The 13,560-nt window shown below is 44.9% G+C and overlaps 1 protein-coding gene across 1 annotated transcript in view; it reads right to left on the bottom strand.

The window, feature by feature from the left end:
* The window catches only part of LOC311187968 (HLA class II histocompatibility antigen, DM beta chain), a gene marked incomplete at both ends in the record, with an annotated part of 50,120 nt that extends 36,581 nt beyond the window's left edge, over window positions 1-13,539 (bottom strand). The window contains 5 exons of the mRNA XM_084259318.1: window positions 9,492-9,544; window positions 9,587-9,703; window positions 11,025-11,309; window positions 12,582-12,863; window positions 13,485-13,539. Of these exons, the coding sequence (XP_084115444.1) occupies window positions 9,492-9,544; window positions 9,587-9,703; window positions 11,025-11,309; window positions 12,582-12,863; window positions 13,485-13,539 (792 nt within the window). The remainder of the gene's footprint in view (window positions 1-9,491; window positions 9,545-9,586; window positions 9,704-11,024; window positions 11,310-12,581; window positions 12,864-13,484) is intronic.
* Between the last annotated feature and the right edge of the window lie 21 nt (window positions 13,540-13,560).

The following is a 13,560-nucleotide window of genomic DNA, read 5'->3' as shown; positions in this document are numbered from 1 at the left end:
AAAATGTGTACACTATGACCATTTCCAGGCACTGGGGCATTTCTAGGGATGCAAGTTTTTAAAAATTCAAAAACAAATCAATATAATCTATATTATCAGTTTAAGAAGAAAAATCGCATGATCGTATCAATCAATACAGGAAAAGCATCTATTAAATTTAATACCTTCTTATGATAAAAATTCAGAAAAATAGGAACAAAGGGAAGTTTCTCAACTTGAGAAAGAGCCTAAAGCTAACATTATATTTAATGGTAAAAGATTGAATGCTTTTCAATTTCTATCAAAGTTCCAGCAAAATTTTCGTAGACGTAGAAAATTTTGTTCTAAAAATGTATATATGGAAAAGTAAAAGAACTAGAATAGGTAAAACTGTCTTGAGAAAGAAAGATAAAGTGAGAATATTCAGTCTATCGGATTTCAAGACATATTATATAGTTTATAGTAATCAATACTGTATGGCATTGTTGAAGGGACAGGCACACAGATCAATGGAACAGAGTAAAGAACCCAAAAATCGATCCACACAAAAATGTCCACTTTATTTTTGACAAAAGTGAAAAAAAAAAAAAACACAATTCAGTGGCGGGAAGAACAACACTTGCTAGAAATATTGAACATCCAGGCAGCTGAGGAGGAGGAAGTTGGAGGAGGAGGAGGAGACTCAGCAACTCACTAAGATGTATTACAAACTTAAACACAAAACAGCAAACTTTTTTTAAAAATGGAAACAATCTTGAAGATCCAGAGCTAGGCAAATAATTCTCAGAGTTGATACTAAAATCATGATCCATACAAAGAAAAATTGGCAAACTGGACCTCATAAAAATGAAAACTTTTCTTCTGTGAAAGACTTAGGAAAAAACAAGCGACAAATAAAAAACTCAATAGTAAAAAACAAAAAATTACTAATCAGAAAATGGGAAAAAGAAATGATATACATTTCTTGGTGTAGGATACACAGATGGCACATGAGCACATGAAAAGATGTTCAATAATACCCATTAGGAAAAAGCTCATTAAAACGATGGGAGATCACCATAGCCTTATTAGAATGGCTAAAGTTAAAAAATAGTGACAATACCAAATGCTGGAGAAGATTCTAAAAAGTTGGATTCCCCATATTTGCTTGTGCAACTACTCTGGAAAAGTTTGTCAGTTTCTAAAAACTAGACATACAACTACCACAGAATTCAGCAATTATACTACTAAAATTCATCTCAGAGAAATAAAGACGTATGTTTACATAAAAACCTGTATATAAATATTAATAGCAGCTTTATTTCATGGTAGCTAAAAACTGGAAACAGCCCAGGCGTCCTTCAACCAACTGGGCTCTAACCATATCACAGGATAGGGCTCAGCAATCATCAACTGTTGATACCGGCGACAGCCTTGTGTGACCTCCAGCAAAAGGTGCTGAGAAAAAAAAAAAAAAAAAAAAAAACCGCAAAAGGTTATATACTATATGTTTCCATTTACGAAATATTCTTGAAATGACAAAATTTAACAAATGGAGAAAAGATTAGCAACTGCTGGAGATTAAGCGGGGTGTGGGGCCGCAGGGAAGTGGGTGTGGCTACTCAAGGGTCTTCGGGAGGGAAGAAATGTTTTCCACCTTTGACTCTATCAGTGTGTCCTGATTGAGATTTCGTGACATCGTTTTGCAGGATGCCACCATTAAGGGAAACTGGACAAAGGGTACACAGTCTTTGTTTGAACTATTTCTTACAATCACATGTGAATCTACAGTTACTAAAAAAAAAATTTTTAATTTAAGAAACCTGCAGTGAGGGCCTCCCCGGTGGCGCAGCAGTTGAGCGCTGGGCTGCGAAGCTGCCCGCAGTCTCTGTAGTGCCGGTTCGATCCCCGGCCTCCGGAGAGGGTCCCACATGGCTTGCAGACCTCTCCTGCCCCCCGCTGCTCCCCTCAGCAGTGTACTTTGGTCCTTCTGCCTGCTCTGCTCCCTGCTCTGGCTCTGGTGAATTCTCTCACCCTCCCGCGCTTCTGACTGTACCCAGTGCATGTATAAATAAATAAAAAATAACTCTTCAAAAAAAAAACCTGCAGTGAGGGCCTCCCTGGTGGCCTAGAGGTTAAGTCTCAGCACTACCACCCACACAGCCTGAGTTCTGTTCCCCCAACTGACTCCCCCACCCCCATCCCTCCACCCTCACTCATCGCACCCCCAGCCCCACCTTGGCCAGGGAGTTGACCCACATATGGCTCAGCAGACCTCTCCTGTCTCACCAGCTGCTCCCTCAGCAGTGTATTTCAGTAGCTCCACCTGTTCTGCTCCTCACACTGTCTCTGCTGAATCCTCTTACCCCCTGTACCTCTGGCCTACACTCCAGTTCTTCTACACACAAAAAAATAAATAAAATCATAAAATTTAATAATAATAATAAAATAAAAAACCTGCAATGAATGTTGTACTTAATGGAAGATAGTTAGGTTATTTCCTTTAGCAATGAAACTCTTGTCACTGGAGCTGCTGGCCAATGCTAGAAAAAGGAAAAGTTATTAGGAACTGTGAAGACCAGAAGGGAAGAGAGAAAAACCTCAGTGTTTGCTGATGATATTATTCTCTACCTGCAAAGAGAGAGAGAGAGAATCAAAAGCAAACTATTAAAAACAAGAAGAGAATCCAGAACGTTTATACCATATATGATCCACCAACAATTTTGGTAAGAAGTTACTATCCAGAACATATAAAGAACTCTTACAATTCAACAACAACAAATAAAACCACACACAAAAATATTTTTAAATAGGCAAAGGGCTTGAATAGGCATTTCTCAAAAGTTGTTATACAAATGGCCAACACATGTACAAAAGATATTCAACATCACTAGTCATTAGAAAAATCCAATTCAGGGCCTCCCTAGTGGCATAAGGGATAAAGCACCACACTATGAAGCAATCTGCAGCCTCTGCAGCATGAGTTCTATCCCCGGCCAGCCAGGGAGCAACCCACATGGCGCAGCAGACCTCTCCTGACTGGCCTGCTGCTCCCCGCAGCAGTGTATTTCAGCCAGTCTGCCTGTTCTGTTCCCCACCCTTCTGGGGAATCCTCTCACTCCCTGCATCTCTGGCCTGTACCCCAGCTCTTGTATGCATAGATAAGTAAATCTTTAAAAAGAAAAAAGAAAAACCAAATCAAAACCAGCATGAAATATCACCATTAGGATCACTACTACTGAAGGAAAAAAAAAAAACGGGACTTGAACAAACATTTGCATACCCATGTTCATATCAGCACTATTAGCAATAGCCAAGAAGTGGAAGCAACATAAATGCCCATAAATGGATGGCTGGATAATCAAACTGTCATCTGCATATAATGGAATATTATTCCATCTTAAAAAAGGGAAGGAAACCCAGTCATATGCTATAACATGGATAAACTTCAAGAACACTGTGCTGAGGACATTATCATAATGGACAAATACTGTGTGACAAATACTGTATGACTCCACTTATATGAGGTATCTGAAGTAATCAAATTCATAGAAACAGAAAGTAGCATGGAGGGTACCAGGACAGGGGTGAAAGGAAAAAAGTGAGCTGTGGTTTCATGGGTACAGAGGTTCAGCTTTGCAAGATGAAGAAGTTTTTGGGATTCATTGCACATGTGTTGTCTGTGTTAAGTGTACTTAGCACTGTTGAACTACACCTACAGGTGGCTAAGGCCATATGTTTTGTGTTCTATGTTTTTACCCCAGCTTTTAAAAAATGGTTGTATTTCTCTATGCTAGTAACAACTGATTTGAAAATAAAATTATAAGATCCCAACCATAATCACAGCAGAAGTTATACAATGTCTAAGAATAACTGATAATACAAATCACCAAGGAAAGTGAATTTGAAAAACATAATAAAGAACAAGACATTTGAATAAAAGGGGGAATTTGAAACACATGATAAAGAACAAGACATTTGAATAAAAAAGGGAGTGCCTTCTTTTTTTTGCATAGAATGACTTGATATTAAAAAGAAATCAATAACCCCAGATTGCTCCATAAATTCAGTCTAACCTCAATAAAAACCCATGTTTAATATTTTTTATTTTTATTTTTTATTTTAAACAATATTTGCTTCCCCCCACTCCCTCAGGTTGAGTCCCCATAGAATTTCCTTCCCCAAGGCACCCGTGCACCATCACCTCAGTCCCCTGTGCTCCTCCCTCCCTCCCTCTGATCCCTCTCCCTCCTCCTCCCCTGCAGGATGTCTCTGATTTATAATTGTCTGTTTTTGCTTCATTGTGAAAAACCCAAGTTTAATTTTGAGGAACTCAATAAGCTTACTGTAAAATATGTATGAGAAACTAAAGATCCACAAAAAGCTGTATAAGTAAGAGGCCGGTGGAAGGCAAAGGGAAGTGGAGAGAAACTAGAAAGACTATTCTCCTGGTCCCCTGCAGGAAACTACAAATTAGTCTTCTCTTGCCACGGAGGCCTTGTCCCTGTTCAAGGTCAAAGGACGCCCGCTCTGCCTCCTCCTGCCCCCCCCCACACTGACTTTTTCCTTCATATTGTGAATGTGCCAACTGTCCTCATCTGTCCTTCGGAATCCTCGCTTTTCCACCCGATCTCTGCCCACTTGCTGACTGGTACATCATATATTCAGAGTTCCCTAACTTCCTCTTGCTTTTAGCCTTGCCTGGAGCAGAGGGAGGAGGAGAGTCCAGTCAAGGTTTCTATTCCCTTGGCTCCCTCCCTGCAAGGTCATCTTGGGCTGGCTGTGTCCCCTGACTGAATGGTACTGCTGCAAGGGGGTGACTGTAGAGGACTTGCTCTCCCGAGTCCCGATGGCCCACGGGTCCATTGCCTCCAGGCGCCAGGGTAGTGACAGCTCAGGTGCTGCCAGCTGCAAGTCACTGAACTATCCTCCACCTGCTTCTTTGTAAACACTTCCTTGTAAATAGACTGCCCTTGAACTCCCCTCTGTTGAGGAGGCCATGTATTTTCTGCTAAGAACTTGCTACAATGAAAGCCATTTATTTCTTCATTCAAAGCCTCAGACCTGACTGGCCAGGGGTTCTTGGAAACTGCAATGGAAAAGTCGGAGAGGAAGTGACTTAAAGTAGGTGAGCCCCTCTGCCTGGGAGCAATCTTTTGGGGCTTGGGGGCTCCCTGCTCTCTGCAATGCCAAGGGACTGGCCCGGCACAAAGCACCAAGGAGTTTGAGGGCTCTGGGGAATGGTGGGTATTCCAGCCAAAGCCAAGTGGGGATGGGGTTAAAGTCCACGCTCATTCGTCATCTGACTTGCCTGATTTTTCTTTGGAACCAGAATTATTTAAAATGGTGTAAAAATATTTTCCTAAATAAACATTGAGATTAAACATGAATCTTTGTCCTTTCCCTTGGCATGAAAATGTACATGAGGAAGGAAAGGGAGAGGTTGGAACACGGGAGCACGCTCTCCCATAGGAAAAGCACTGAGGGCCCCCCCAGTGTGCATTTACCTTTTATTCCCATGGTCCTTACTGGTGAAAAGAAGACCTCAAACTTGGGGCCTGAAGTATTGGTACCTGTCTGGAGGAATGAAGGGAATTCCTGTGTTGTGCTTGTTCTCAGGACACAGTTACAGAGTTTTTTTTTTAATGCCTGGAGAGTTTGGTTCAATGACCTTTGAAGTCAATTGCAGCTCCAAGGTCAAGGGAGAGAATCATTCCTTGTACCATTTGGATTAGATATGGCCCCAAACTCTCTCTCTCCACTTCCCCCTTTTCTCTTTTCCACCCCTTTCCCCCTCCTCCTTCATTCCCCTTCTCTCCCAGCACCCCCCACACACCTTTTTGGCTTTTCATTGGATTTAGCATTCCACTTTCCTCACACAGTCCTGGAGCTGAGCCACCATTTCCCCTGCCAACCTTTCCCCCCAGACACCTCTGATTTCTTTGTGTGATGCCAGGTATCCCCTCTATTTCTCCTTAATGTATTCTGACTTCCCAGAGTCCAAGAGACCCACAGGTGCTTTCTCCTACTCCCCATCTAGAAGGGCCTGCCTTCCCTCCAAAACAGAAACCTAGGAGGCCAGGGAAGAGAAAGCCCAGAGACCTCCAGTGCTGGTTGCTGCCAGGGAGGTGACTCTCAGGGGGGCTGTGACCAGACTCGGTGCTTTTCCTTCAGAATTGTGCCAGGCAGGCACCAGACCAGCGCCCCACCCAAGACTAGACTAGAATTTCAAAAGGAATTGGTTTTGTCAAACAACAACAGGAATAGCAAGTGGAAAAATGAAATATGACAAGACTTAAAACAGAAACTTTAAAAATGAAACACGCACTGATAAAGTACATAAAGATTTATTTATTTATTTTTTAAGATTTATTTCTTTATGTATGTATACAAGAACTGGGGTACAGGCCAGACGTGTGGGGGTGAGAGGATTCACCAGAGACAGAGCGGGGAACAGAACAGGCAGATTGGCTGAAATACATTGCTGAGGGGAGCAGCGGGGGTGAATCAGGAGAGGTCTGCTGCACCATGTGGGTAGCTCCCTGGCGGGGCTACAGTGGCTGCGGATAGCTTCATAGGTTGCGTCTTAATCCCTTGAGCCACTAGGGAGGCCCTACATAGAGATTTATTTCTGAGTCTACATGTACTAATCAACCCAGCGCACAGTACTTTTCCTCCTTTCTCCACCCAGCTCAGAGAACAGGCTCTTGAACTCAGGAGCATTCTGAGTTCTTCAGTCAACTCCTCCCAGAAAAGATTCCCTGATCACAGGATCCTCCTGGGGAAACCGTGGTGGAGATCGGGTCATCAATTCAACAAACTCTAAGCAGACTTTGGACATCAATTCTGTGTGGACAGCGCTAGCTCTAGCGCCACTTGTCTCTAGATCCATCAGCATAGAAACAGCCTAAAGACAAGGGTTCTCGCCCAGGACTGCGCCTTCCCCTCCCACTCACAGCCCGGGACCGCGGCACCCGCATGATTGCACACAGCCTGTCTCCCTGCTCCGCCCCTCAGCTTGTCAGATTCTCATCTCGTGTGTTCCTGCACAGAAACCCAGACACAAACATGCATCCATAACCCCTTGTTCGCCCCCCCCAAACCCTGTAGACTGAGCTCCTCCAGCTCTTGTCCTCATTCCTGGTTTCTTTCCCTTGCCCAAAAGTCCTGCGTCCAACTCTAATTTCAGAAACAATTCCAAGCCCAGCCTTCTAGTCCAGCAGGTGTCGCCCTTCACTGAAAACAACACACCTCCTCAGCCCGGTGAAATCTAAACAGGCAGGCCGAGCCGCAGGAGGTTGGGGTAGAAGGGGAAAAAGTGGTGTGCTCCCCTGCCTGAGGGTCCTCAGAAAAAAGTAATCTACTTACTTCTTGCTCAGGTGAGCAAACATCCCATAGGAACGTCCTCCCTGTGTTACAGGGCAACCCCCCCCCCATATAAAATGGGGTTGCCTGACTGTGGGTCCTCACCTGCGCCCTTAAAGGGGACTTATTAATGCTAAACTGCAGACATACACAAAGGTTGATAAAAGGCTTATTTACAAGGGAAGGGGAATGAGGAAATGAATCGCTCAGGGAGAAAAAGCAGGAGGTAAGTTCTTAAATGCGTCCTACCCGTTCCGCTGACCTGGAATCCCAATGACCCGCCAAGTTGGCAAAAAAAAAAAAAAAAAAAAAAAAACCTAGCTCGCAACCTTCCCTTTGGTGATCATGGGATTTGTAGTTCCCAGTGTCGTGGGGTTGGAGTCCACAAAGCCTGTATGGAGTTTGCTCAGGACATCCTCTCCCACAACATTTGGACCTTGGATATGTTATTTAGCCTCTAGGAATTCCCCTTCTTTATCGATGGTATGAAGGAAGAAAATCTACTCTTTATGGGGTTTTTATTTATTTTTTATTTTTTTTTTAAGATTTATTTAGTTATTTATACATGCACTGGGTACAGTCAGAAGCGCGGGAGGGTGAGAGAATTCACCAGAGCCAGAGCGGGGAGCAGAGCAGGCAGAAGGACCGAAGTCCACTGCTGAGGGGAGCAGCGGGCAGCAGGAGAGTCTGCGCGCCATGTGGGACCCTCCTCTGGTGGCCGGGGAGCAGCCAGGGATCGAACCAGCCCTGCAGAGGCTGCGGCCAACTTCGCAACCCTGCACTCAACCGTTGCGCCACCGGGGAGGCCCTTTATGGGATTTTTATAAGAAGTGAATGAGGCTCTAGCATAAACCACCTACCCTGGTATCCAGGTCATGGTAAGCGTGGAGCTCGGGGGCCTTCCACACGGAGGACATGGAAGAAATAACTGCCCTGAACTTGGACCTGAACCTCTGTACCCTGAATCCTGATCATCTGTGAGTCTGCATCAGGGTTTTGTTGAAGATCAAATGAAGCTATGGGTGTAAGGAACTTGAGCGACTGATAATTGCTAAGCCATTACTGTGGGTTCCTATGGGCTGGGCAGTGCTCTAAGCCATTTGAAGTGTGAACTCATTTAATCCTCACAAGATTCCTCACGGGGTAAGTGAACTGTTAATCCTTCCTTTCCGTCACTCTGTGACTCCGTCCCAGCAGTTAAATTTTTTTTTTTATGAATTTATAAATCAGAACACTGCCCCAAATTCTGCCATGCCTAAATAGAAAAAATGGGAGGAGGCACTGACACCCCTACTCAAGTAGGACAGAAACAAATCCAGTCCCTAAATGCTCCTCGTTCCTCCAGGGCCCTCAGGAGAAAGCACAGAAAAACAATATTTCCATCAGAGTTTATTCCTCAGAGATGACCACCAGCAACTCATTGCCCTCCATGGCACCATGGTGTCCCCAGAAGGGTCGTTAACCTCCTCTCTGGATTATAATCACCTCAGAAAAATGGCCTTGGACAGTAACTGGGTTACAGAATATTCCCAGGAATGAGTCCTCCCCAAGTCGCGAAAGTTTACATTGGGGCAGCTGGAAAACTCAAAGACTTGGCTGGAGAAACCATAGGATCCAAGATTAATCAGAGGTTTCAGGGCTGTTGTGTGCACAGCAGCAGCATTAAGAGTCTGAATCTCCTTCTCACTGGGAGTGAAAGTTGTCGGTTTCCGGCTCTAGGAAATATGCTCACCTGCAGAAGAAATAAAAAGATATAATAAGGCTTCAACCCCAATTTGACCTCATCACTTGCCTCTCTAACCATTCATGCCAGACCCCTTCATATGGCTATAATGAAATTTCTAGATCCCTAAGGACTAATACAGAAGAGCCATCTTCGGCCTCCTCCCCATAGACACTCCACTGGGCAGAAGCGGAAGCTGAAGGCTCCTCTTTCCTGCTCCAAATCCCAAAATACCATGGCAGCTTAAATCACGCCATTCACCTCTATTGAACCCAGCACTGAACCCTCTACCACCACTCTGCCTCCCAAGGACCAGTAGGCAAACAGACCAACAGAGATATTACCTCCTGGATAACTGGATCCAGGGATGTAAGTGTAGCCTAGAAGAAGAAAATATCAAATTAGAGGACAGTTTTTATGGATAAAAATTTCTGGCATAACTCACAGCAAATAGGACAGCAATGAGATAATCAATCACAAAGAGCAAGTGAGAGAGATCTAGAATGAGAACAGCCACAGGGGCTCAGGAGCCCCACTCACCAGAGGAGCGATGTCTCCGCCAGCTGAAGAAACCAAAAAAGAAGATGATGAAGCCCAGGCCCAGGGTCACTACAGACACAGAAACCTTCACTGTCTGGATCAGGGACAGCCCAGGAGCTGCAAAAAATAGAAACTTACCAGAACCAACCTCTATTGTTCAGTCCCAAAGCAATTGAATGTCGCCTCTCCTAGCAGGTTCAGTGGTGCTTTATCTCATCCTCAGGGTCTAGCTGGCACCACTCTGCTCCCAAGGAAATGGCCTTTCCTCAAAACCATCCTGTGGATAATTTTATTTCCAGAGTAACCTAGGCGGCCGTCTCTCCAGAGCTAGCACTCTTTCAGACTCTGCCCAATATGGTGGGGCCTCTCAAGGTATCTTCTGTTCTTCCTTCACCCCATGAGTTACCAGTGATTCCACCCCATGAGTTACCTGAGTACTTCTGTGTCCCTACCTGTTCACATCCAGACTTGCCCTGTGTCCTTCCAGAACCAGTCTCCATCCCACTCCATAGGCCCCACTTCTCAGAACTAGTCTTATTCTGAATCATGCACCTCAGGACGGCCTTTCTCATGCTAAAATGAACATTCTACCACCAAAGGAAACTCCCTGTGCCGGGTGTGAAGGAGACTTTGCCAGGAGAGTGCAGGTGAGCCCCGGGGTTCTACTCTGCTCCTCTAGCCCTTCTCAGCTGCCCAATGGCCTGAGTCCACTGGGGCAGGAGAGGGGGGTGGGGAGCTGTTCTCAGCAGCCAGCCTAGGATTCAGTTCCTTGACTCTCTGTAGACACCCTTCCTCTTCCTCATTTCTTCCTTTTTTTTTTCCAAGAATCCCCAAATCTATGTGCAACTTCCCTTTTTGCCTTTAACTTCTTCCGGTCCTGGGGCCCAAACAATAGTGATGGCTCCTTGTTAATCAGCCCCCACGCATGCACACCAAATTGGCCCCCAGTCGTGGCTTTTTCCTCCTTCATAGAGCAGGAGATCTGCAAATTCAGTACCACCCCCACAGCAAGAGAAAGACCCCTTCTACAACTTTATGTCTCTAATTCCCTTTCCTAAGGAACTGACAACACAATAGTCAGATTCTGAGGATCTTAGAATATTGCATCATAATTTTTGGCTCCAAAATATGGCACCTAATCATATCCCCTTTTCAGGAAAGGCATTCTCCCCTCCATCCTTAGACAAGCACTTGGCATTAACCACATCACCATAGCAACAATAACTAACTCCTTCATTCTTGTAGCCCATTGCTCTGTCTGTTCATAAATCCTCCCTAAGTTTCTGCAGATTCACACTCTTCTCAGCATCTTTGTCTCTACACATTCCTTGGATCTATCCACCCCTTGCCTCTGCCAAAATACTAGAGTTCTTTTTGAACCACCCCCTGCACTAGCTCCCTATGTAACTCTAATTCCTCCCACCAGCCATGCACTTACTCCAGTACTGAAGGATGGGCTGGGGAGTCCCAATGTGCTCCACTGCACAAATGTAGGTGTCCCCGTAAGAGGGTGTTGTTGCTAAGTAGGAGACGGTCTGGTAGGTCCAGTCTCCATTGGGCTGGGCAATCTTGTGGGCGTTGCTGTGAGGGAGGACAGGCTCCCCGTTCTTCCTCCACATGATGTTCACGTCAGATGGATAGAAGCCCCACACGTAGCAGGCCAGCATCACAGGTTCCTTCGTGTTGAAAGGAGTAGTTTTGGCTACTTGCACAGATGGTGCCCCTGCACAGAGGAGAGCATGTGTGTGAAGAAAGGCAACACTGGGTCTTTTCTCCAGCCTGGTCCCTTGCCTACTTCAATTCTTCATGGATTTTCAAACCTACCTCCCACCCCATCCCATTTCACCATACATCTCTTCAAAACCAGAGGTTAGAATTTACTCCAGTTTCTTTCTTTTATCTCCCATTCCATCACTGTTCCTCCATTTCTTTTCTCCTCCAAAATTATGTTTGACCACAATAAATAGAAGGTGGAACTGCACTGCAGGCTGTTTCAGAAGTCATTGTATTTAATTTCTAGCACAAAAACTAGCAGTTGTCCAGAGTTGTATGTTGGCATTTGCAAAGGTAGAAAAAGATTTCTTTCCTCAAATCTGGGCTGACAAATTAATGTGCTATATCAAGACTTTTTCCTTGGATAGTTTAAGGAAATAAGCCTAACTCACACTATCTCTTAAATTTGGATGAGTATAGTCCAGGTTAATGAGATTGTTCAAGTCACCATCTTTTACTAGTTTACTAGTTTATTCTCCTAGGAACCCTCCTCATTGCTTCTATCTTCATGCTTTTCAAGCAAAATGTTAAATAAAAAATCTAAGAAATTGTGTTAAAATGCAGATTCCCTAGCCTGCATCCCCAGAAATTCTTATTCCACGGACCTGTAGCAATAATTTTTAACAAACACCTTCTCCAAGCAATTCTGAGAAAGAATACTCCGAAATCACATCTTAAGACACACTACTTTGTCCTATGAGGCTCTTCAATTTTTATCTAACCCATCTCAAGTTCTCTCAGTGCAAAGAGTTAAGGGTGGGAGAGCAAAGTAGTCAAAACCCTTCTGGGGGCTTTTCCAAATATTCCCATGCATGGGCCCAACCCAGACCTTGAACATCAGCACCTGAGATAAAGAAACACGAGCAATTCAGGAAAAGCCACTCTGGTTATTCTGACACAGCCCTGGCAGAACCTGGCTGTGCACCCTAGGATAACTGTGTAGGAGGAAAACTGCTTACTGCCCCCTCAAAGCAGCTCCTCACAGCCCCAAGCATCCCCTTCCTAAACATCGCCTCCCCTTTTTTAATTCCTGTTTCACCCCACTCCAACCACTTTGTTTCCCCCATAGGGTCACCCCTTCCTCATTTCACATTGCAGCTCCACATAATTTGGACTTCTTTCCTGCCCAAATCTCAAACCCCTCGCCTGCTGAAGGTAGCACCTGGCTTCCCCTCTCCTATCTATGCTTCCTAATAGGCCCCCTTTACTCCTCTCTCCTTACGTGTCCTACTGGTCAGTGATCCCCAGAAGGCCTGGGTGTGTGTGGCACAGTTACTGAGTCCCCTGGACAAGCGCTGGTGCAGGCCTTCAATTTGGTTGAGCTGCTTTGAGATTATATCAGCCAATGGCCTCAGTGTCCCAAATTCACAAGTGGTCATATTGCCCTTGTCTGGATCCCAGCAGGACAGCAAATCCTTGTTGAAGGAAATACAATACGTGAAATCCAATGGAGTCCCATCATCATCCAACAGACAGGTGCTTTCCACGTGGGCAACAAAGCCACCTAAGGGAAACAGGGGGTAGGGAGGGTCAGAGCCTCTGGCGGGATCCCAGCCAGTGAGCCCACCACAGGCTTCCTTCCTCAGCAGCAGATACTGACCAGGCTCCTGTACCGGACTCTCCGAGAGCTCGGACCAAAGGAAGAAATGTTAGAAACCAAAAAGTGCTAAGAACCTGTTTCCTTTTTATGTGACACTAAGCATGGAGACAGGAGTCATTCAAGATTATTTTCCTGTTTAAATATGATGATTTATCCAGGAAGAGACTTTCATAAGGCAAATTATTGAGTAAGAAAAGGGGTCAAAGGAAAGAATCAGCCTTGTTCTGTGCCAAATATATTATTAAATATTTGCTTCCTTCATATTTATGAAGTACTTGCTATGGGCCCAGCAACTGTGCTTGTAGCTGGGATGCAGAAGTAAACAAGACAGCTGATGCCCTTGCTTCCTCCCAGCAGGAAATACACTTACACAAATAACTGTAGAGCTTCATTACCATTAAAATTGCTACAAAGTGCTATGGGAGTTTATAATGGGGAGATAAACTCATCCGGGTGTGGGTGTTTGAATCCAATAAATAGCATAGACCCCTTCCCCAGAAACAAAACAAGAAGGAATGTTCTTACCTGCTCCGGTGCAGCCCAGGCTGAGGCCCAGCAGTAGGGGCAGGAGTGCAGTCATGCTCTGCTCCGGGGAGACAAG

Source organism: Talpa europaea (assembly GCF_964194135.1).
Source record: "Talpa europaea genome assembly, chromosome: 2".
NCBI classification, from domain to species: domain Eukaryota; kingdom Metazoa; phylum Chordata; class Mammalia; order Eulipotyphla; family Talpidae; genus Talpa; species Talpa europaea.
This window is presented reverse-complemented; position numbering and strand designations above follow the sequence as displayed.